This window comes from Centruroides vittatus, unplaced genomic scaffold (genome assembly GCF_030686945.1).
Source record: "Centruroides vittatus isolate TY-2023 unplaced genomic scaffold, ASM3068694v2 contig_962, whole genome shotgun sequence".
Lineage (NCBI taxonomy): Eukaryota > Metazoa > Arthropoda > Arachnida > Scorpiones > Buthidae > Centruroides > Centruroides vittatus.
In genome coordinates this window covers 732,639-759,085 of record NW_027122638.1, presented here as the reverse complement: position 1 = coordinate 759,085, position 26,447 = coordinate 732,639, and the positions used below count along the sequence as shown (strand labels likewise).

The window sequence follows — 26,447 nt, the reverse complement described above, 5'->3', positions numbered from 1 at the left end:
CACAAAAATCTTTCCTATGCAGGAACAAAGCCTGCAAGACGAAAATAAATTTAAATAATAAAAGAACCAAGAAAGTAATTTAGCTCGAAGTTAAATAATTTATTAATAAAGTTAAATAAATTAAAAATTAAAGATGAACGGTAAACGAATTACAGGATAATAAAGTTTTCTGGGTAATAAAAGTGTACTAAGCGCCATCTGTTAGGTAATTATATAACTATTTACTGACTGGAAGGTTAAAAAACCTGATCAATGCATAGAACATAAATCGGGATTATAAAATTCAAGCAATGAATTCGAACTAAATATAATAGATTTAATTTAAGAAACTGCAAAATAAAATATTTATTTTATTTGATTATTTATTTTTGAAAATTATAATTTAATTAAATCTAACACCAGCGAGTGAAACAACGAGATTATTTAAGTTGTAATTTATGTTTTGTTTTTTAAATTAAATGGGAAAATTTTATGAATTAAATAAGAGAGAATAAAATATATATTTCTTTAATTTCAACCTTTAATAATTGAAAATATTGCTGTAAAGATCCCGTAGAATTTAATTTAAAAGCAGACTGGAAATTCCGGTATTTGATGATATCCATTAGTTTAAATTTAAATTCCATTCAAAACTTTAAATATTAAATAAGTAAAACATAATCCAAATAACCATTTATTATCTGTAGATGTCTGTAACCGATAGAATCGAAATTTATTATATACTAATTACGGAAATTGAGTAATTATCAGGTATTGATGAATCTTCTTAAATTCTTTTAATTACCGAGGAAAGTTTCTTCATAATAATTTATCAAGAAATATAAATGACATGAACAGATGTTTCTTGATGGAATGAAACATTCTATCCGTAACGAGATCAATAAGAACTTTTAATTTCTTTAAACGCTGCAGAAAAAACTGAAGAGTTGTAATATACAATGAGATGCAACAGCCAATTTTCTTTGGAGGCTCACGTTTTTCAAGTTTTTTTTCCTAGAATACCATTAAATAATTATCCAATTTAAAAAATAAGCAACTTTTAGATATTTTGTCGGATGGCCGAGTGATTAAGGCGGCAGCTTACCACTCTGAAGGACCCGGAATCGAATTCAGACGAATCGAGAAACCCCTAGCAATTTGTCGTGTGTGGTTCGTCGAGATATGTCCGATCCTATCCCTAAACATTCTCATTGTGGGTCTGGAAGAACCCTTAATGGGTTTACTAAAAAGGGGGCTTCTTAATGCCCACGGGACGGAGTTAAAAATATTTTGTGGTTATTTTAAAGGTTTTTAGAGCATATGCTTAAAAAGTTAGAAATATATTATTGATGCATGTACAGTACAAACAGAATTGATTAGGTTTAGTTAAGGTTTTAACATTTGCAGAAAATAAATATTATTATTCGTATTATGTGAGTACAAATACAGTAGAGCGTCGATAAGTGGAACGTCGGTAAGTGGAATGGCCGGAAAGTGGAACGATTTTCAGTCGGACTGTGTCGTGCTGAATCGAATGTTTTTGATACTAAATTTACTTCTAAAGTATAATTTTCATGTTTTTTATATTCTTTAATATATTTATTTTGTTTGTACAAAATGCAGAAATAATTTTTAACGATACGATAGCCTCGATGATTATTATAAAAATTTTCGTTAGGCTTAAAATCGACGAAAATTCAACACGAAGCGACACGCAACGGAGAAAAATTCAACAGGAAGCGATACGCAACGGAGAAAAATTTGAACATCGGACAGGTTAATGTATTTTTTCGTACAAAGTCGGAAACTGGAACAAATCATTAACTGGAAGGACCCCAGTCCCCAATTGGTTCCACTTTTCGACGCTCTACTGTAATGTGGAAGTAACTAGATGAAGCATATAAAAATTTCGTGAAATTGTCGCAAATATTGCTATATTTTCGACCTTCTTTTACCCAAATATTGAACAATTATTGCTCACAAAACTTTCCCAATAATTAAATTTGAACAGTTTTGCTTCGAATATTATAATATGGAATAACACATATGAAATTTTTTCTCCATTTTTGGATTTAGGGGATTTCAAAACTTCGCGATTGGAGAAAAAACCCGGTTGGTTGACAAGATTCCAACATTCTCATAATAAGCCGGGAAAGTATTATGAGATATTATTTTATTTTCCATGTCTTCGACATTTTTCTCGTGGAAATATGCATGCCGTCAATATACTGTACAATATATTCACTTATTATCTTTGTTTTCACCCACTACAACCGAACAGTGGCATGTTATCCTGCGGGCTAAAAGGGCAATTGCCTGGGGTTCCAACCAACGGGGATATTTTATAAGAAAATATTTATCCAAAAAAGTTCTCCGAAGAGAAATATCTGCATGGGGTCTCATAATTCAAATTTGCCTAGGCCGCATGAAGTTACAACTCGCCATTACATTTGAATTGATGACATCATTAAACGTATCCATTGAATAGTCCAAAATGTTACGAGAAATAAAAACTTTAATAAAACTTTTGATACAAAGGAAAATATCAAGAGCTTTACGAAAATAAAAACCACTACTGAACTTTCTGACTACAAAATAAAAATTATGCAGCAACAACGACAACAATTATAAATTAAACCTCAAATGTTACACTTTAGTTTACTAATTACGACAATAAATTTGATTATTGGTAAAAACATTACTTCAGTAATTACAATTAATCGACATCCCGAAACACTTAAATCAATTAGAGAAAGGAAACGAACAGAAGAAAAATAATCAGCACCAGTGTCTTACAATTCGACAGCTACGCACTGCCAACAGATGTGAAAGCTAGCGTTGTAATAATGAGTATTATATATTCAGTTATCGATGTACTGTACTATCAACGAGATAGAATATACTACATAGAGTGGCTGAAGTGACGCCATGTTTGAAAATTGAATATACGTCTGCGATTTTCTTTTTAGTCAAAGGAGCGTGGCATTTGTGCTGTGTAAAGGCAACGAGCTAAAATATTTCAACTCGTTGAGTAAACGTGATAGTGACCGTCGTTGCACCAAGAGCATTGTAACCATGATCACAACCACTCTATGTATATTCTAGCTCGTTGCATACTGTACTTAACTGATTTCGCTATTGTTGCATACTATACTTAACTGATTTCGCTATTGTTGCCAACTTTGCACCAAATTGTAATTTTTAACAAAAGTCGCATTAAAAATGTTAAAATAATTTCAAATAAAAAATAACAGAATTTTTACATCGTAATAAAGTAGAAAAATACGATTAATACTATTTACAGTATATTTTTTGTTTTTTTTAACTCTTTCCGCCCTGTGGGCACTAAGAGGGCCTCTTTCAGAAGGCCCATTATGGGTTCGGCTAGGCCCACAATGGGGCGACCGAGTGGTGAGGGACGGGGCCCGACATATCCGAACGGACCACCCCCCGAAAAATTCCTGGGGATTATTCGACTCATTCGGATTCGATCCCGGGTCCCCCAGAGCGGTAGGCTGCCACCTTGACTGCTCGGCCATCCGGCCGTCTGATTAACAGTATATTGCTCTGCGTAAGGAATTTTTACATTACTTGTTATGGTTGGCTATACTTGATATCCTTTTGATGTAGGAATTGGCTACTCACACATGCCAGGGGGTAGGCTGCACTAATCCTAATATAATATCATGTATATTTGTAATTGTGTTTGTTAATCGGCCATTGTCCAGTTCGGTACTACTGCTATGGCGCCACAATAACAGAAGTTCTGTGTGGGAATTTTTTTTACGAGAATTGATAACTAAAAAGCCAAATGCAAAGTGTACCAAACAATTGTAAGAAGGCGTGCTCTCTGGAAACATCAGTAACTGGACACGAAAAGCCAGTCCAAAAAAAAAAGAAAAAAAAAGAAACGAAAACAGACAACTAAGGCCATTCTAACACGCTCCATAGTCATCGGAACTTCATAGGCTTCGTGGCTACCAGAGGACACCCACATTAAGAAAACATTAAAATTTTTTATTGATCATGAAACAGTTTTAATAAAAGTCGCCAAAAACTAAAAGATTCATCATTTTTAAAATTCTCTTACTTGTTAGATTTGCCAAAAATTTACGAATATATCTTATTCCTTTTGGCGTTTAAAACTCCATAGACCTGACAAGGCTGGTGAAATGTTAGAGATTACAGCTAGTATGTCTTACTGTGAAACTACGAGTGTAGAAATCGCTGAATATACGGTACATCATATATACAGAACAATTTTCTAATGATGCTCATGTCTTGGCAAAAGCACCCAGTTTGTCGAACATACCCACTAAAAGACCAAGTGATAACTTTTGATGGATACAGTATTTTTTATCTGTAGAAGAATCTAGACTGGTACCTACATCATCTTTTGGTAGTGTCTGCAAGATAGCCAATAATAAGCCGCACTTCAACACACCGGATATGCTGATGATTCCGCCAGACGAGAAACCAGGAATTCTTTTAATGGAGCAGTACCCATGTAAAGTCACAGTAGGCCTACTAGTCCAAGCGATTCCGTTCCGTGAACACTGGAAGTTCGGTCGTGGGTTTGGGCCTCGCCAGGACGGACTGGCCACGTAGAGTTTTCCAGGTTTTCTCCATGTCTGTAATGCCTGAATAAGGGCCATGTATCCTTAAAAAGACCTTCCGGTAGGATTTCTCCGTAGGTAGATCGCCCAAGTGTTGCGTTGCCGTAACTTAACTAAACAAACAAACTAAAAAAAAAAAAAAAAAAAAATTTTCATTGAGTAGCCAAGTCTTACAGCCACTTCTGTCTTCTTTTACTCCATTCATATGGAGACTATGGCTAGTGCCATGTCGTCCGAATAGTTGCTCGTCAAGGAGAGCTAATGCTCTACTAAAAGTGAAGCGTTTAAATCATATCAAGCAGACAAAGGTACAAGACGCAAACAACACAGGCACGAAGACACAAAAACAAAACACTGGACCACAGCTAACTAGTCACTAACACTAACCACGGACGACCACACCGTGAATTCCTGTCTTTCTTTCTTGCTAGGAGGCTCATATGGAGTTTATTGGCTGTGTAGTCCTATATTCCGAGAGACAAGTGGTTGATCGCTAGGCGACTAAAGAACCGTCCTTATAGAAGACTGCCTAAACGTACGTCAGGGGAGATAGATTGCCTTTCCGGGAGTTCCGGGAGGACTTTTATGGGAAGCTGACCCCTATTCAGACGATTATGGACATGGAGAAAACTCGGAAAAACTCCACGCTGCCAGCCCGTCCGAGCGCGGCGCGAACCTACGACCGAACTCCCAGTGTTTAGGGTCTGGTCTCCGCCGCTGTGAGCGGAGACAGAGTCCACTCGGTCACTGGTGGACGCGAATTTCTGTCAGTTTGATAATGTTCTTTTATAAGTTGCATACAGTATATGCTGTTTATAATAAATGAATTTCGCTTCCTTGTGTTCGTACTAACATCTATTTTTCAGAATAAATCTAAATAATTTTCTATTTATAAATGTGACTAAATATTAGCATTCCACATATTATTCGAATCGTACCATGAAATTATGCACATAAAGCTCCATTTGGGAAGTATTGAGATTTCAGTAGCGATTTAATATGACTCAACGCCCAGAATTCAAGATTACTGAAATAAACTGGAAAATAAATAATGTAAATAAGTAAATACACTAAATATAACTGTAAATAAAAAATTCTCTCTTGTTACCTCACACCATTGATGTGAGGTAGCAAGAGCTCGGCTTTTGTGTTGCCATCTGATTTTATATTACTATAGTTGTTGCAGCTAACGAGCATTATGAGTCGGTCTAAGCTGGAAGGATCTACGTCAGGTGAAAGGAACGGAACTAGATGTGACGTTAACGTTAGAATTAAGAGTAGTCAGTGGCGTAGCGTAGTGGGGGCGGCAGGGGCGGCCCGCCCCGGGCGGCACTTTTAGGGGCGGCAAAATTTCACAATAAATAATAATATCTTGTAAAAATACCTAAATAAGGGGGCGGCGAAATTTTCCTCCGCCCCGGGCGGCTGACACCCACGCTACGCCACTGAAAGTAGTAATAAAAATTATAAAAAAAGTAAAATTATTTTATATAAAGATAGTAAAAAAACGTTTAAAAATGTAAAAGCAAAACGGCTGGAAGAGATTAGATCCACGTTTTAACTCCCAAATGTAAGCCACGTCCATTCCTCTCATCTGATATAGACTCTTCCAGCTGCGGCTGATTCATGTCTACTTTCCGTAGCGCAGGCGATAAGGAGCAGTATATATAAAAATCTTAAAAAGTTGACTTTATTTATTTAATTATGTATATTCTTATAAAAAAATAGTCATGTTACGTTTATAATAATTAAGTTTTGTAATTAACGAACATTCTCGAATTAATGATGTTGAAGAACTGGCAACACTGTCCGTGAACATTATTGCTGTGGTTGTGCTCATCGAGAAAGCAGCATAAAGACATCATGGTAAGTTTTCTAAATCGGATTTAATCTGTAAATATAATGGTAAAATGTATTTTGTAAAATATAATTACGGCATCGATTTGTATCTTTTGTTTATATATGATGATATTTTTTATAATTATATTTTTAATTGAAGTTTTAAGCCGGTGTGTGCACCATCTGCGATTTAGATTGAAATTCAAGAATGTAATTGAAGATATTTTTCATTTGTCCTTATGCTGAGAAAGAAATAAATAGAAAAACATTTCTTAATGTAAAAATATATCGGTTTTAGTCGTGTATATATGAATTTTGTGTTTACATTTGTAATAGTGTTGGATGATGTGAAGCCATTATTCAGATTAATTACTGTTGATCTTACATTTTAAATAATATAAATGTACAAAGAGAAAATTTATAAAATTGTGGATCTTATTCTAAGCAGTTAATTCCTTGGTGTAATGTAGTATTAGATTGTACTGTTAGGTAATCAAATTGAATATGAATATATAAGTACAAATTAGCTAAAATGAAAACTTTGGCACTTATGCACTTAGCAATTGAAAGGTTTTCTTCCATAAAGTTAATCAATTCTAGACTAATTTGACTTGAACATTTCCAAAACATGTATAATTTTTTTGGGAATGATCTATATAAAATAAACTATAAACAAAAAATTGTAGGAGTACTTCTTGAGTGTGCACCGTTCGAAGACATTGCTTATCCACTCAGCAGTGATATACATTGAGGGCGATCATGTGGCAGTGGTAAGGGACATATATATTTGCTAAATTCTTTTGGAGGTATCGCCAATAACTACCACGAAAAAAAATTCACATAAAAAATGAATTATGTACCAGTAAAAAAAGACTACTAGACATAAACTGTTTACAAATACTTTTTCTGAAACGGAAATGAGAAAAATTGCATGAAAAAATACTTTAAAAATTTTTCAGGTATATTCTCCACTATTAAGGGATAGAACCATACCTAACTCTCCCACTGCTGAAAGGTTAAGCTTGTTTTTGTCGCGGAGCAGCACATTGGAAGGCAGATACATATGAAGTATGTCGTGACATTTTTGAGTGTTATCTGGTCGCGGGACTACTTGCTCGTCTCGGCCACGCCTCGCATATCTGATGTGTTTCCTGATAACTTAATAATAATGAATGATTATATGAAACAATAAAGGTAAAACTACTCGCTAACAACAACAATTCTATCGTGATATATATTTTGATGATAAATATTAGATGCAACATAAGATTCTGTTGTCTTGATGTAAATAAATATAACTCAATTTTGCTTAGGCAATTTAAAAGCAGAGTAGAAAATATTAGTTATTTATCGAAGTATCATATATTGTTATATGTTAATTTTAGTCCATATTTAAAATGGAATAATGTTTTAATATTTCTATTAACAATGTGCCCAAAGTTCATTCTTCTGCAAGAAGAGTACATTATCAGGAAACACGTCAGAGATGTGAGGCGTGGCCCGAGACGAGCGAGTAGTCACATGATCGGATAACACAGAGAAATGTCATGTGACAGGCTTCGTACGTGTCTGCCTTCCAATGTGCTGCTCGGCATAAAATTGAGCGTAACCTTTCAGCAGTGGGAGAGTCAGGTATGGTTCTATCCCTTAGTAGTGGAGAATATACCCGAAAAATTTTTAAAGTATTTTTTCACGCAATTTTTCTCATTTCCGTTTTAGAAAAAGTATTTGTAAACAGTTATGTCTAGTAAAGAAAAGTCTTTTTTTATTGTTACATAATTCATTTTTTATGTGAATTTTTTTTTGCGGTAGTTTTTGGCTATATTTTGGTGATACCCTTCAAAAGAATTTAACGTATTATATACGGTCCCTCACCACTGCCACAGGCGATTGCCCTCGATGTCTATATATACGTCCTCACTGCTGAGTGGTTAAGCAATGGCGTCTTCGAATGGTGAACACTCGGAAAGTATTCCTACAATTTTTTGTTTATAGCATATTTTATATAGATAATTCCAAAAAATTGATACATGTTTTGGAAATATTCGAATCAAATTAGTCTAGAATCGATTAATTTTATAGAAGACAACTTTTCAAATTGCTGTATCCCCTAAATTGCACAAGTGCCAAAAAACCTGACGCTGGCCCCTGAAACACTTGCTAAAACACTTGCTTTATGTATATATTGAAATTGCTGGAAACATGCGAAGGGGTCAGTATAGTATCAATTTCTACATAAAATGATTGGATGAGCACATCAGCATGAAATGTTCATTAGATGGGGCTATCAGTTTCATCGTGCACTACAATTGATGAAAATGGTCAACTTTATTAAATTTAGTTAGATGGAGCCTTGTATGAAGATCAACATCTTCAAGGAAAACTGGTAGTTTATCTCTCATATAAACTCCAGATAGTTTACCTGTTTTCATTTCTTTGGGAAAAAATTTTTATTAAGTAACTATTGATGTTTTCACATAAGGTTTTTATTGGTTCATTATTTGACAAAAAAGAATGATTTCACCAAATAATAATATATATTAGTAACAACACACCCAACAGCCGTAAGTGAATGGGTTAATAATAATAGTTTTTGTAGTGAGTTTTTTAAATAAAATATGAATAGTTATATCAAAGTAAACCTTAAATATGTTTGAGATTAGAGGATGGATCAGCGGCGTAGTGTGGGTGTCAGCCGCCCGGGGCGGAGGAAAATTTCGCCGCCCCTTATTTAGGTATTTTTACAAGATATTATTTGTTGTGAAATTTTGCCGCCCCCACTATGCTACGCCACTGGGATGGATTCCATATTTTGGAAACCCTAAAAATTATTTTTTGGTTCATGATTGTAAATATGTTTTTTTTAATTCAAATTCAAACATTTTTCATAAATGTTAGTATTTTTATATATTACATTCAAAAATATAAATATAGCAAACATTGTGAAGCTCAATATGTAGGCCTAAATGTGGAAACTGATGAATTTTAAAATTTATTAATTATTTTTTAATAGCAAGCTCCAATTATTTTCCTGAAAGAAGGAACTGAAAACCTTCAAGGCAAATCTCAGTTGGTCAGCAACATCAATGCCTGTCAAGCTGTCGCTGAAGCTGTGAGGACTACTCTTGGTCCTAGAGGAATGGATAAACTTATAGTTGATAATAATGGTAATCAGATTTGAAATTAAGACAAATTATAGATTGAATATCAATTTATGTGTATATTATTTGTGTGTGCATATATCATAGCTGCTATAGAGTATAATTGTGCAGTGATTATTGTAATCAGTTTGTCATAAGAAGGAAGGATTAATGGTATCAAATTTATACTAATTATCCATAAATTAATCGGTAATTATTTTAATTTTTATTCTATGTGATTCTTAATTAATAGTTGAAAATGTCATTTTTAACATATGTATTTCTTACATAGTTCAGAAAAGTGAAATAAAATTTACATTTTTGAAATATTAATTTGTAAAACAATAGAAATTATATTTTCTACTGTTTTAAAATATGTACTCTTTATTATGTATAATCTAAATTTGGGTGTAGTATAGATTGAGTGTATGGAATTTTGGGACTTTGGGTCTGCGTGAATTTTGGGATATTTGAACTCTGGACCGAGAAGAGTTCAACGATACCCTACTTTTGGACCGGAGGCAAAAAATAAGAAAGTTGTCATACTTTTTTCTGCAGATTGCGCGATGATCGGGAATTGCATTGCTGTCTCTGCTAAGCCTATCGCGTGTTTAACAGGCAGTCCGGCAAGTCAGCTATATATACCTTCAACAGAGGCAGATGTTGATCCATGAGCACACTGATCGTCTGCAGTTGGAGTTAAGTACTTTCGCACACCCTTGCGCTCCTCTACCTCGGGGGCTATGGCCCCTCAGTCTCGTTATCACTTGCGGTCAGGAGTCGCGATGCTTGAACAAAAGGAAAAAAGGAAGTGGTGTCTGTTCATGCTGCTGATGGACTCCCCCGGGAAGGGAGCTGCCGGCAGGTCACCGATTGTTTAATGTCACTAGTTATTGATTTACGGTAGTTCTTGAACAAAAGGAAGGATTTTACCACGAGATGGCAGCACTAGCAAATACGGTACCGTCTGCATGATAGCATTAAATAAATATGATACCTTTCTTATTTTTCGTCTCCGGTCCAAAAGTAGGGTATTGTTGAACTCGTCTCGGTCCAGAGTTCAAATATATACTCAAAGTCCCGAATTCCATAGGATGCAATCTATACTATCTTCCTAAATTTAAATATGATAAAAATTTACTATAAGTAAATTTATCTGTTTTACAGCTTGCAGTTAAATTTTTTATAATTTTTGTGTGCATGTTTATTTTTAATAATAATTTTTGTTATCGTCTTATAATTCTGGACAAATAAAGGACTAGACCTGTATTTTATGATACCACAGTTAATATCATAAAATTGGAAATTTCCAAAATTTCAAAAAGTAAGTTATCTTTATGTAAAGATCAGCAGTTGGGGTGAAGAATATGTCCAATTGCACAAATGAGATTTGGGAAATTGAAGCAGTTACAGGAAAATTTGCAGTAGAAAAATATTAGCAATAGCCACAACAATGTTACAATAAAATGGAATAGCATCTTGGCTAAGCCTAGAAACATTAACTAGGAAATTTGCCAAAACTCAGGGAAACTATGTATTTTAAGTAGAATTTGAATGTTTATCTTTTCTCTGGTCAGTTTCATCACTTTATGTCTGCCTACTTACATAGCTATGTGCTTGTAGAGGATGAATCAGTCTTACTAATAGAATTATGATTTCAATTGTTATGAAAAATTGAGACTGAAACAGAGATTTAAAAAATTGAAAAGAAATCCATTACAGTAGAGCGTCGTTTATCCGAATCACTTGGGGACTGGGGTTGTTCGGATAACCTATTATGTACGAAAAAATATATTAACCTAGCCGATGTTGAAATTTTTCTCTGTTGCGTGTCACTTCGTGTTGAATTTTCGTCGATTTTAAGCCTAATGAAAATTTTTATAATAATAATTGAGGTTATTGTATTGTTAAAAATTATCTCTTTATTTCGTACAAACAAAATGAATATATTGAAAAATATAAAAACAAAAAAATTATACTTTAGAAGTTAATCTAGTATCAAAAATGTTCAATTCAGCACAACATTCCAACTGGAAAGCTTTTGGATAAATGATGCTCTACTGTATTTCAAAACTTTTTGACATTAATGAGCAAAAATACTTGTTGGTTTGAATTAATGTGAAATCTTTACTCACTTATTCTCCAAATGAAAAATTTGGAAATAAATAAACTGCATTTGAAAGCCTTTTCTGAATTATCTTGATTAAATAGTTAAATAAAAGTTTTATCATTTCATAAACTTTATTTTTTGTTTTTTTTTCTGTATATTTACTATAAAATATACTTCAATGTTAATACATTGTTATTTTAAAGTAACAACAAAATATAGTTGCATTTTCAAAAGAAAATAAATAATAGTAATGAAGTTAGTTAAAACTCTACAGGCATTTAATTTTTTGCAAAAATTGGTTTATTAAATAATTTTTCAGAAAAAATTGCATGACTATCATTGTTGTAAAGAATTGTTTTTTGGATGTCAAAATGTTTGTGGATTAGTTGTTAGGTGCCAATTCCTAATGACCTGTTGGATTAGGTGTCTGCAAAGCATGTATCCTCTACAATGTTTGTCAGTTTATGCAAGGACAGACCAGTGATTTCCTTTAATCTATTTGATTCTTTGTTGACCCATTTTGTGCCTTCCCTTTGTCTTCCCAATATGATTTTTTTCTTCATGGGCATGCATCATGTGGCTGAAAAAGGCTCATCTCTGCTTTACAAACATGGACTCAAGATATCTCAGGCTTTGTGGCTTTGATGATTGAGATGTTTATTTTTTATTTTTTTTTTGCTGTCCATAGTATCCTTGAATGTCTTCAAACCCAGAGCATAAAGGCATCCGATTTCATTTGCTTGTCTTTGAGTTTGTAGCTTTCACATCTATACGTGACAAACAGGAAATGGAAACAATTTCATGAAGGCCTTAATCAATATTCGAAAATGAGGATGTTATGTTTGAAATTGAAATTTGTATTTCAAAAGTCTTGAATCATTTAAGAAAGCAGGAAGTCCAAGCATTTTGGCACACTGATAATGATTGGAACAGTAGCCACAATTGTGAAGATCATTGGGTTACAGTAAGAGAAAACATACCTTTTTAGAAGGGCCCATATAATTCTGTCAAAGCATCTGCACATGTCACAAGTTCTGCTCAAGATGGATGGACATGTGCAGGTGACAGAGACTACATCTTTTTGAAAAATGCACTGTCAATCAACAAGGGCTATCTGAAGTCTGTGATTACTGCGGACAAGACTGTTCACTGTTATGATCTGGAAGATAAGCAACAAAATTGTATATGGAAACTCCATTATTGCCAACACCAAAGAAAGTCAGAGTTCTACAGTCTGCCAGTAAAGTTATCATGATTTTTTTCTTTGGCAAGGTATGGTGTATCAGCATGCAGTACTGCAAAAAATGACTGTTAAAGCAGAGTACCGTGAGTCAGTATTGAAAAATTTGGTGGAGCTTGTCCATAGGAAGCATCCACATCTTCATGCAGTGGAATGTAAATTACACTTTGACAATGTTGCCTACAGTACAGAGAAAACCTTCTTGGCCAGAAAATAAATTGCAACTATTCCATATCCACTATATAGTTTGGATTTGACTTTGCAATATTTTCCTGTTTCCAACTGTTAAAAAATCTATGGCGCTATAAATTCAACCAATGAATTTGATAGAGAATAAATTTAACAGGAGATTTTCCAAAAGCAGCAGAGATAGTTTCTGATGACCAAGCAGAAAAATGGCTTACAGAATGTCCATTTGCATTGCTTTTGTGGGGTGAATTTCAAAAAGATTAAAATATTTACAGTAAGTCAGATAGGTGTAACCTAACAAAAAAGTTCATGCCAATCTTTTTTAAACAGCCTCTGTATATTTTAAGATCAAAACAATGACTGTTTAGAGAAATTCTGTAATTTATTGTATTTTTAAAATTGTAGTATTAAAATATTTTTAACTTTAAATTCTTTTCTGTTTGACTGTTAGAATCATAATTTTTTTTGTTTGTTTTATGATGTATGATGACTTGAGAATTAAATAAATACAAGTGTTTTTAGCAAATGTTAAATATTTATATAATTACTAGATTTTTTTGTAGTTAGTTTAAATACTTTAAGGCAGGGTTGGGAGTAGGCATTTTTGTTTTTTGCCAACATTGACTCCTTAATGTTTATATACATTATCCTCTGTTCATAACTAACATGTAATTTTTTAGACTAATTAGTAATGCAGAATTCAGTAATGTCTAATGATAGAGGATTATAGCTATGGTTTTTTACTTTATTTAAAAGACAAAAAATTACAATAATCTGCAATGTTCCATATGTAGAAATGACTGACAAGTTTCAAAGTTTTAGGTTCATCCAGTTCTGAGATATAATGTAAAATAGGCACACAAACATAATCAATAGAATTCTGTAAAGGCTGTTTTACATTTGTGGAATCATTGAGTGTCAAACTTTCATTGATCACCATACTTTTCATATGTTATATTCTATAACAACTGGGAAAGTAAAAATAATTATGAATTAGTTAATTAATGAGTTGGATTTGGCGTATTTTTTTTGTCCACATCAACTTCTTAAAATATAGACTACTGCCACAAGATTCCCAAGCGCTACTTTAAGCTAGAATGTGCAAGTAAGAAGTTATAAATGTATTTTATTGTGTATATTATATTTACATATAAATCAATTCACATACATTTAAATTCTGGCATATTATGAGGAAAGGATAATTTACAAGTTTTGACATAATAATTAAACTTTCTTACTTTTGTAGTTTATAGTCTTAATGATTTTCGCTTTAATAAATTGTTTTGCCACAGTTTAAGTCAACTGACTATTTCATATAAATATTCAGTGTTACTGCTGTGGTAAAGAAAAATGGTTTTGCTAGATGAACTATGGTTAGTCCATATTTCATTTGAATGTGAATCAGATATTTATAAGATTATTTTTAATTTTAACATTTTCACTTTTAATGTATGCACAACTTCAAAACATGGCTTAAACAAATATTATAGCCACTAGGGTGGAGAAGAATAAATCTATTGTACTCATGAAGTGTGACACATCTATAACCATTAGTAAATTTTTAGATATTGTAGTAAAGTAATTGATTTGTAATTGAATACCTAAGATTATTTAAGTGCAATAGGTTCTTAATTTAGCAAACTAATTGGGGAAAGGATTGTCTTTTATTGCCATTAAATGTGTTAAATTGAATTAATTTAAAAACATGTTATTAACTACCTTATAATATACAGGATGTATTTAAAGGTTATGATGTATACATAACCAAACCATCCAAACCAGGTTGAGGTTAATAGACTTGGAATCTCTACAATTACAATGCTATTAATTACTAATGAAAAATCGTGGAGAAGAGAAGCAATCGGCATTGGACAGATTCTTTAATGCCCCACAAACGGAAAAACATGACTAATAAAAATGTAAGACTGTGTATATACCGTATATTTCCACAGATAAGACAGTAGTCGAATCATAAAAAATGGCCCCCAAATTCCGGGGTCATCTTATAGGACAGATACAAAAAAATTAGATTGAAATTTATATAAATTAAAACCATTATAAAAAACAGACAAACTGTAATTATTTACTAGTACAGAGTAGGACATGTCCACAAAATAGAATAGCCCATACGACGTTTTTGTGAATAGTCAATGTCATTACCCGAATGCCCGAATCAGTGCGAACGTTTGCAACAATAGCAAGGCAGAAAATAAAATTTGTTCATTCAAAAAAGTACAAATAAGACATAATTCTGGATATGCTATACAGTGTTATTATCCAGATGATGCTTGCTGATCTAAACTAAATTCATAGGCCATTGATAACTTGGGGGTCGTCTTATAGGACAGATATATGCTAAAACTATAAAACTTTGAACTTTGACTAAAATTTATACCTCATCTTATCTGCGGAAATATATGGTATTATTTTTATTATTACATATAAATAAACGTAGCAAGAAAAAATATATATATATATTTTTTTTTTTTCCGGAGTTTTCAGAACGAATTAATCAAATTCCCATAAAAACCTATGGTAAATCGATAATTGGTTAACAAACAATTCAGATAGCAAACAAAGTCTTGGAACAGAGTATGTTCATTAACCGATCACTCACTGTATTTCGAAGGAACTTATCAAACCATGGTTATTTAATTTGAAAATGGATTAATTTCTCTATACCTAAGAATACACTCCCATTTGTCCACTTTACTACTAAATAATAAACTATAAAATTGCTAATAAAAGTGACACACATAGAGATAGTTTGCCATTTTAAGCTGAAACAACCAATGAAATAATTTATGTAGACAAAAATGTAGCCAAGTCAAATTTTTGTAGCCCAAAAAGTAGTCAACGTGCCAAACGATTATTTTTACACCAAACTAAAAAGGGATAGCCCGCTTAAAAACCAAAATTTTGATGCGAAGTAACCATATCTGACTATGTTGCTGTGTGATAAATTGCATTCATGTTGCCAATATTTGATGATAGAAAATGGTACAAAACATTATGTTAAAAGTTCTGCTTTTGTTGAAAAGTTGAATTTTTTGTTTTAATCCCCGCAAGATATTAGAATCATAGATTTCTAGAAAAATAAACCATGAAGATCGTGAGCCAGATTTAAAGCCTTAACAGGTCATATCCAATCCGCAGGCTGCAGTTTGCAACCCGAACTATAGGAACCATAAATTTTTCAAAATGAGACAATTGCCAAAAAATTGTTGAAAATGACATTGATGACTTTGTCATGTGTGCTTTGCTGCATCTTACTGAACCATTATAATTGCTCATTTGGTTCCAGGTAAATCACAAATTTTAGATGTCTTTATACATGTGACAGTAACATTAAAAATGTCTCAATTATTCTTCAATGTGATATTGTACACCACACACCTTTTAAATGAGGAGGTTGTTCTTTAAAGAGATGTGTGGGTTTTCCAGGGACCAATGCCTATTGATTTTGAGCATTTATATAGCCTGATAAATGAAACCAAGTCATGTCTGAGAAAAATGTGGTTTCAAGAACAATTGAATTGTTTCATGTGAACTGTTGAAACCACTTGTGAGAGCTGTTGATATCTCAGGTAGCAAGGGAATAAACTTGAATGGAATTAAATTTGCAGAAAGAAACTGAAAGAGCCAAGTGATGTATTAATATACCATATTTTCACACTTATTTTGCTGTATTTTACCAATCAAAAATCGAGAAGCCAAAAATACACGAATTATTTTTGAAGGTGTACTATATTTGTATTTATTCACTATTTATTTAATCTTTGGCACAATATTTCTATGTAGAGAAAAATTTTTACTCTTCATAAATCTGCTGACCCATCCTCAACTAACCTTAAAGTTGAGAAAAAAATATTTTGTGTCTGAGCAATACTGTAAGCCCATGTTTGCAATGCATCACCTGTTACAGCACAGCCGTCAAAGTGCATTTTTTCAGCATACCGTAACAGTCTTTTCTCAAGTTGGGGATACTTTCCAGTCTTGGGATTACAAAATGTTCTCACATTGGACCTTTCGTTGCATATAGCTTCTTTTTGTTTACACCCGTAGTGAACAAGTGACTCACTGAAATTTTCCATTCAGCCTCTTGATTTTTGTTCTGTTCCTCAAAGCAGGTTACTTTAATTTTATTCTACATTGTAAAACTTATTTTTTCTTGCCATCTCAAAAAGTTGCAGTTAATTCTACTTGTTATGATACTAAGGAACCTACTAAAGTGCTTTAAAGCATCACAATAAATGCTCTTATTTCCCACCCTCATAGTCTCTAGCAAGTACAAAGATACCATACTGTTAAGCTTTTAGGAGGGCATGAGTTAAACGAACTGCCTATATACCATAAAAATTCCTGTTGGCTGACTGGTGTCCTATCTCCTACACTAAATGATTCAGTATGAGAAGTCTTGCATTCTTCACACGAAAAATACTCAAATATTTTGTTTTCTCTAAAAACATTTAGAAATGTGGGTGCAAAAAATATTTGCGAAAATATAGCATATTGAATCTTCAAGTCGTAAGTGGAAAATGAGGTTTAAATTTTTGACTGTTGAGTCCATGGACTTAGAAATTATCTTATATAATTTTGTAAAAATAGGATTATAATTAAAAAATTAACTTTGATTAGTTAAATGATTTACATTATTAATCATTTAATAAAATTTTAATTATAGGAAAGGCAGTTATATCTAATGATGGAGCTACAATAATGAAGCAATTAGATATTGTACATCCTGCTGCCAAAACTTTGGTTGATATAGCTAAATCTCAGGATGCTGAGGTGTGTAGTTTATTGGATAATATCATATTTTATATTTAATTGTATATAAATGTTTAACTTTATAAAATTGCTGGAGAGTGATTGAGTAATTTTTTTCAGGTTGGAGATGGAACAACAACAGTTGTTTTATTAGCTTCCGAGTTCTTAAAACAATGCAAATCATTTGTCGATGAAGGAGTTCATCCTCAAATTATTATTAAAAGTTTTAGGCAAGCATTACAAATGGTATTTCATAATTTTAATTTGTTTTAAATAAATGTTTGGTTTATTGAAATGTATAATGCTTTCTTTTTGAATTTTAGTCTGTCGAAATGATAAATGAAATTTCTGTAAATATACAGCGAGATAATGCTGAGTGAGTATTGTATTATTAATTTTAAGTAATAAATTTGTTTCTAATTGTAAAAAAAAAATATATTGTTTAGAGAGCATCGAGCATTACTAGAGAAGTGCGCAGCAACTACGCTTAGTTCTAAATTGATTGCTAACCAGAAAAAATTTTTCGCAAAAATGGTAGTTGATGCTGTACTACAGTTAGATGAACTGTTGCCACTTAATATGATAGGTATAAAAAAAGTACAAGGTGGTGCTTTAGAGGTATGTGTCTAATATATTTTAAGTTTATGTGAAAATGAAAATAATTTTATTATTTTCAAGTGTGCATTATTCATTTCAGGACTCGAAATTAATAACAGGTGTTGCTTTTAAGAAGACTTTTTCTTATGCTGGATTTGAAATGCAACCGAAAAAATATTTAAAACCAAAGATTGCTCTGTTGAATATAGAATTGGAATTAAAAGCCGAAAAAGAAAATGCCGAAGTTCGTGTAGACTCTGTGCAGGTAAAAAGCATATATAATCTCACTGTAGATTATTTTATATGCAGTTGAAATTGTTTCTAATAAAATATGTTTTTGAAAAATATTAAAATTAATTCGATTAGCTTTTTAAGTTGAAAATATACTTTTACTTTTAATTGGTATTCAATATTTATATATTTTATAGTTTTAACATTGGAATCAGTGTTAATGCAAAGAAACTCATATTTCAGTTTAAATAAACTTTTTGCAAATGCTGATGTGGAAAAGGATTTATCTGATAGCAATCTTGATAACTAACATTAATTAGTAATATCAATGATTTGAAGTTGTTCTGTAAATAAACATCTGAATTTTTTCAAATAAAAATTGAGATAAACGTAATAGGTATTTTTAATATAGAAGTCTTAATGAAATGCATATACTTAGCTTGTTTTATGAAACAATGTTAAATTTTAATATAAGGAATATTCATATTGTCTTGCCTTTTAAGATTGTTGGTTTGCAGTTCAGAAAAGACATTAAAGTTTTAATGCCAACTACGGGAGGTCTTGAGCATAACTAAAGTTATAATCAGCCTTAATTAATATGTTAGATTTTGATTGTGATATATTGTTTGATGATTGAAATAAATGAAAATTTTAATCCAATATTCAGCTTTATTAGACTATATTTTATCAGTTTTTTAATACAGTAGAGAGTCGTTTATTCGAACACCGGTTATCCGAATGCTTTCCTGTCGGACTGTGTCGTGCTGAATCGAACTTTTTTGATACTAGGTTTACTTCTAAAGTATAATTTTTATGTTTTTATATTTTTCAATATATTTATTTTGTTTGTACAAAATAAAGAAATAATTTTTAACGATACAATAGCCTCGATTATTGTTATAAAAATTTTTGTTTGGCTTAAAATCAACGAAAATTCAACACGAAGCGACACGCGACGGAGAAAAATTTCAACATTGGACAGGTTAATATATTTTTTCGTACATAATCAGTTATCCGAAAAATCAGTTATCCAAACAACCTCAGTCCCCAATTGATTCAGATATACGACTCTCTACTGTACTGTTGAAAATATTTAACTAATTATATCTAAAAATTAAAATCATAGTGCAAACAAACAAATGTAAAAATAATAAAATTACTAAATACTATTTAACTGATCAATGAAAAATAATACGATACTTCACCATTTATAGCCTGAACTTTTAGTTTTGTGAAAAAACTTTTTTATTTTGTTTTATTATTAGAAAAGATGGATGTTGACAGATAAGTAAGTAAAAAAATAAAAATTAAAATGTTTTAGAACAATTTTTTAAATCATGGAACCTGTAAGTCCCATCAGGCTTTATATGTTGATTGGTCTTTGAAGACCATTTTTGCTTCATAACTGAAAAATATATTATTGTTTTATGTAAAGAATACATATTAATAGAAATTGACTATTTAAATGCATAATTATTTAAGTTGTACTGAAAAAAATATCAAAATAATAATAATAATAAATTTTTAAAAATAATCAAATGCAAAAGAGAACTTCAGTATATCTTTTTGGACTTATATTTTACATATGGAATAAATCAAAAAAGCAATTTTTTGTTTGATTTACACAAAGGAAAACTTTATATATAATGTGCATCTGGAATGTGGTTTTGATTCCATATGCTTATTGGCACAAGGCTTACATTGACCCTTGTTGGAAACAAATTTGGGCCATTGCTTTCCTCAATTTTTGACAAGACTATGTCTTGTTTATAAAATCACAGTGCTGTTCTGGCTTACCAGTTTAGAGGTATGGAATACGTGTCAGAAGTTGTAATTTGGCAAAGAGTATTAGGTGTCCAAATCATGCACGCATAAAAAAACCAGACTTGTAGATACAGTAGAGCATCGATTATCCGACTCAATTGGGGACTGGGGTTGGTCGGATAACTGAAAAAACGGATAACCGAAAAGTATGAAAAATACATTATTAGTATAGTATATTAGTATATTGCTATTAACCTACTTCACATTGAATTTTCATCGATGTTAAGCCTAACAAAATTTTTTTATAAAATAATCGTAGCTATTTTATCGTTAAAAATTATTTCTTTATTTTGCACAAAATAAATACAAAAATAAAGCAAAAATAGAAAATTAAGCCTGGTTTAAATACTGGCCTTCCTTTCATGGTCGAGCCAGTGTTGCCAGCTAAAACACACAAAAATTTAACAAAAATAATATTAAAGTAGCCAAGACATAGCCAAATATTGTAGCGCCACATCACTAGCAGACATTTGAATTTGCCGACTAGAACACGGTCGGTTAACCGATGTGACGGTTAATCGGGGGTCGGATAATCGATGCTCTACTGTAGTTGGGGGACTGAGAACTGAGTCAAAACAAAATACAAAATGGTGACACTTTACAAACAGACACTAGTGCGAGATTTGCACATGCATTGCTCATTAGTAAGTTGGAATTGTGAACGTTGCAAAATCGAATTTTGACAAACTAATCTTTGAAAAAAACCCATTTACTTGTCCCGTGTTATTTCCAACATATCTCTGGTCATGACCTGCAGACCTTGACCAGTTGACCCAAGATAGCTTGTTTCAGCATCGGAACATTTTTGAAAGTAGATTGCACTAGTCATCATAATTTTATATTAAAACTAACTTCAGAAAAATAATTTTTTTCTGTTTACTTTTATCAATATATATATTTTGTTTGTGCAAAATAAAAAAATAATTTTGGATGATACAATAGCCATGACTTTTTTCAAAAATGGGAAATTTTCATTAGGCATTGACAAAAATTCAACCCAGGGAGACACGCGACAGAGAGAAATTTTGACATTGGATGGGTTAATTTCACCGAAAATGCCTTGTGATTGTGGCCAAGGCCAGTGAAGTTTGAACGATTGTGCTCAAAACCAGCGATGCCAAAAAAAGATTGGCGAATGAGAATGAGACCCGCCTTGAGCATCGAAGTGATCCCGCATAGTATTGAGTCTCTGAGACATAGTCTTGTCCCAAATATGGCCTTGCAATTTTACTTTTATAATCTAATATTGCTTACAGTAAATATTGAGAAGAAAAAATTTAGCAATGAATTCCATGTTTTATCTAATAAGTTTTGTTTTTGTCTTCATGTATTCAAAGATGCTTGTTTTTCTTTTGTCAATAAACCCTAAGTTACTTGTCTTTTGACATGCAAAAACGAAAGTTTTTCATTTAGATAAATGAAATAATTATGCATTATAATTATGAAATTTCCATGATGAATTAGTGATAACTTTCAAAACAATAATTCCATGAAGACCAAATTCATTTTCTACAATTGATATATGGAGTTTTTTTTTTTTGCAAGTGATCAACTATAAAAACGTTAAGAAAATTGTTAGATTTAAAAGGAGAAAAGTACAGAAAAACAAATGCTAACATTTACAAAATTATATCTTCAGGCTTTATGGGTCTAAGTCCCAAACAAATTTTTACCTCATAGAGCAGAGCTTTAATATCATCAATTATGGCATTTTATACATCAACTACAATCATGTAATAATTTTATTCTGATTTCTAAATATTAAGACGATATAATTTTTTGAATCTATAATTAAGAATAGTAAATTTTTTTCTATTTTCTAGGAATACCAGAATATTGTTGATGCGGAATGGAATATTTTATATGAAAAATTAAGAAAGATTCATGAAGCTGGTGCTAAGGTAGTTTTATCAAAGTTGCCTATTGGTGATGTAGCAACCCAGTACTTTGCTGATAGGTAAAAATTTTTCAAATTTAAAATTAAAAGGTTTTTTTCCAATAACAATAATTGTGCTATAACCAAATAATTATGAAAAAGCATTTGTTTAAAGTCATTTTAATTTTTAACAAATTTTACATTACTGTCTTCACGTACAAAAATTTTATAAACATTTAGATTCCAGGACTATATAAAAGAAAACAAAATAGATAAATGAGAAGTCAGGGGGCTTCCATATTGTCACTTAATCGGCATGGTTTGGCAAAAACTGCTCATGTGGTCTTAGGAGGACAATTAGTCGAGTGGGGAGTGCGGTAGATAAGTCAAGAGGTGTCTTTTCCCAAGTGAGAGACAGGCAAACAGGTTTAACAAACATAACAAACAAGAGTTTAATACAGCTTAAATCTAGGGTACAAAGCGAATACAAATGATACAGCTAAATATGGCAATTAAATGCGGATATACCAAATATTACTAGGCATTGCAACTATTCTACTTCCTATGCCGCATAATTCATGCCTGGCTAATCTCAAACTGAGAGAGAGTTTACACCTTTTTAACAAAAATACCTTGAGGAGGGATGCAGGAGATTAATGGGGAATCTGTCCATCTTCTTTTCGGTCTGCTTCTTATGGTGACGATTGTTGAAACCGAAGATATGCACCTACTGCGTGGCGTCTTGGAATAGTCCACCAGTGTCCGCTACATATGGCCAATGAGGGGCAGAGGATGAACATTGCTTCATGGGGACTAACCTACTTCGTTCGGACAGACACCCTGAAGTGCCGGTGTCTCGTTCTTTTATTCAGTTAAGCCTGGGAAACTAGTCATGTGATCGACTGTTGTTAGGGCTGAAGGTTGATTTCGCAGGTGTTGGGTCAGAGGTGAGCTGTTGCTGATGTAAAGATGTCATCTGATTGCTGCTGTTGTGCCCATGTTTGGTTGTGGACTTGCAAGACAACTCTGTTTATTCAATCAACATTTAACTTTTTCCTTTCTTAGCATCTGATTGTTATCATTTGACAGTCTGTTGTTAGAATTTTCTAACATTCGTTGACAGGAAGTGTGTCATTCATTCAGTTTTCCAGCAATGTTTTTCTAACTATCGCGATGGCGAATTAGGCTTACAAAAATTTTCTAATTTTTACACTACATCAAACCTGCAATCTCACATAAATAATGAATATTAGTTATTCAGCCATAAAAAAAAAATATTTTCTAAGTACTTAATATAATAATGGTGTATTCAAATTCTTAAATTTCTTGCCTTTTTTTTTTTAATACACACAGAATAATCAACAACACACAACATTGGGGTGTAGTAAAGAACGTACCTTATGTGAACTGATACTGGTGTGCAACGAAAAAAAAACAAAAAAGAAGTTTCCCCATTTTTGAACTCAGAATTCCATTTAACATATCAGAATTTCTTTTAACACTTGAAGAAAAACTCAGGAGTTTGAAAATGTTAGTGGTGAACTTTCTCCTTTGTTTGTTTTGTTTTTTTTTTTTTTTTGTCGTACACCAGTTATCAGTTCATAGGGTATGTTGATAGAATAATCATGACTTTAAAGCAATATCTATAAATATGAATTCTCTTATATAATTCTTTAAAAAAAATAGTTTTTCAGTGTAACATTCAAGATTACATAAGATACAATATCAGAAGAAAGTGAATAAAGTTATTTAAAAAAATAATTAGGCTATATTACTTTTGTTATACATGATCTAGCTTATTGTTATTTTTAAATGAGCATGCCTTATAAGATTAATGATTTAAAATTTTTCAGAAATGAATTTTACAAAAAATTTTAATTAAAAAAATCAGATTATGTTCTTGCACGTAGCATCTAGCACTCATTGCATTCAACAAAATGATATCATTTTGACATATACTCATACACAACAGTATTATGAGAATGGAAACTAATGAATATATTAATCTTTACAATGTAATATTAAGTTTATTGTAACATTCTTTTTACCTATGTTGATAGACACAATAAGCACTAGATTTTGCTCGAATTGTTTATGGTGCTTCAACATTGACAAATCTACAATCCAACATCAGACATTATAGAGAACTTTGTATCTGTAATATTTCTAAGTACTGATCATATTAAATAACATAATTTGCATGTAATGATGAAAGGACAATTCTTGGTTTATAGAAAATGAAGATGGTATTATTAACACGCAGCCTGTCAATAGTCATGTGTTTGAATTTCTGGAAGATGTTACATTGAGCCTGATGAGAAACCATGTGTTCTTAAATGTATGCTTGAGTTTGATAATCAGATTAATATTGTATATGCAAAAACAGTTTAACTAGCAATGAGTGGGAGCCCTGCTAATTTACTTTGGTTTATGTTTTATAAATAGTTTTACAAAAATAAATTCAGTAATTAAAATAAATTTTATTCAGTATTCAATTTGTTTCTTATCTATTGTTTAATCAAAGAGTAAATCTCTAATTATTTAGAGACATGTTTTGTGCTGGACGAGTACCAGAAGAAGATCTGAAACGTACTATGAAGGCATGTGGTGGTTTAATATTATCTACTGTGTTTGACCTTAATGATTCTAATTTGGGAACTTGTGATTTATTTGAAGAAATGCAAGTTGGAGGTGAAAGGTAATAGAATGATTTAATAATTATATTGAAAAATTCTAATATTTATTTCAATTTGAATGGAATATTAAACGTTTAGATGAATTATTTATCTAAGTTTAATTAAATTAGAAAAGTAGAAGGAAAGGGCAACTTTAAATGTAATGCCATCTTTGAAGCTGTTGTTGCAACTCGTTTATGAAAAGTGATTTAAGAATTTGGGTTTATAATTGGTTATTAAACTTGCTTCTGTTTTAGTATACATTTAAAATTTTTAGAACAGTTTATTTTTATTTTTGTTTTCTGACATTAAATCTTTTCATATTACAGAAAATTCAAACTTACTAATAAATTTCTGCCCTGTGAGGCACTAAGATGGCCTCACAGGGTTATTATGGCTTTGGGGCCACAATTTAATGTCTGGGTACTGAGGAATGGGCCCAAATATGTGGACAGACCACTCCCAAACATTTTCTGAGGTTTTTCAACCTGTCTGATTCTATCCTAGGTCCTCAAGAATTAAGCTACTACCTTAAATGTTTGGCCATCCAGCCATCAAATTGTTGATATTAATAAATGATGTTATACATGTCCAATTTCATTTTAATCAAATAATAATTTTGAAACTGAAAGGATAACATAACAAAAAGTTCACTGATGTTTCACTTGAAAACTTAATTATAGGATTTTGTTGGATGGCTAAATTTTTTTGTAAAATAAAGACACAGTTAATTCAAAAGATTCTTTTGGAAACCACCATTTTATTATGTGTTCTAAAATAAAACTTTTTAGACGACCTGACCAACCCCATGCCCATAGGCGATTTATTATGCCCCATGACACGATTCCCGATAAATTAAAATAATTTTTTAATTTTATTTCCAATCAATTTCTTGATCCAGCTTTTAAACAGAATTTTCTTGAAATTACTTATTTATTAATTGAAATATTCAAGTAATTATTTATTGAGATATTAAATAACTATATGGATGAAAATTTGAATGATAGTTTAAGAGTAGCAGTATCAAATTATTTTCCTGATTTTGAAAAATTGTGTCACGAAATACAGTCTCAACCTTCTCATTAATTTTTCATGTATTATGTAATAAATGTCCAATAAAATTGTTATTACACATTTTTATTGTTATTTTAACCTATAAAATAAAATCAAAAAGAATCAAAATTAAAAATTAAATGAAAAAAAAATTTAGGAAAGTATAATTAAGAATTTAAAAAAATTAAAAATAACTTTAACAATAAACATATATGATGTTTTGGGTTCTAGACGAAATAAACACCGAATTTAACAGGTAAAATTAATTTATTTGGAGCTCTAGTACAGTGTGTATCAGCAGTACCATG

General features: G+C 31.6%; 1 protein-coding gene across 1 annotated transcript in view; it reads left to right on the top strand.

Annotated features, from left to right (window-relative positions):
• The first annotated feature begins 6,370 nt into the window (after window positions 1-6,370).
• The window catches only part of CCT7 (chaperonin containing TCP1 subunit 7), a 33,721-nt gene continuing 13,644 nt past the window's right edge, over window positions 6,371-26,447 (top strand). The window contains exons 1-9 of the mRNA XM_067282627.1: window positions 6,371-6,461; window positions 9,448-9,601; window positions 17,798-17,904; window positions 18,004-18,129; window positions 18,207-18,259; window positions 18,330-18,501; window positions 18,581-18,745; window positions 22,359-22,492; window positions 24,957-25,109. Of these exons, the coding sequence (XP_067138728.1) occupies window positions 6,459-6,461; window positions 9,448-9,601; window positions 17,798-17,904; window positions 18,004-18,129; window positions 18,207-18,259; window positions 18,330-18,501; window positions 18,581-18,745; window positions 22,359-22,492; window positions 24,957-25,109 (1,067 nt within the window). The 5' untranslated portion in view covers window positions 6,371-6,458. The remainder of the gene's footprint in view (window positions 6,462-9,447; window positions 9,602-17,797; window positions 17,905-18,003; window positions 18,130-18,206; window positions 18,260-18,329; window positions 18,502-18,580; window positions 18,746-22,358; window positions 22,493-24,956; window positions 25,110-26,447) is intronic.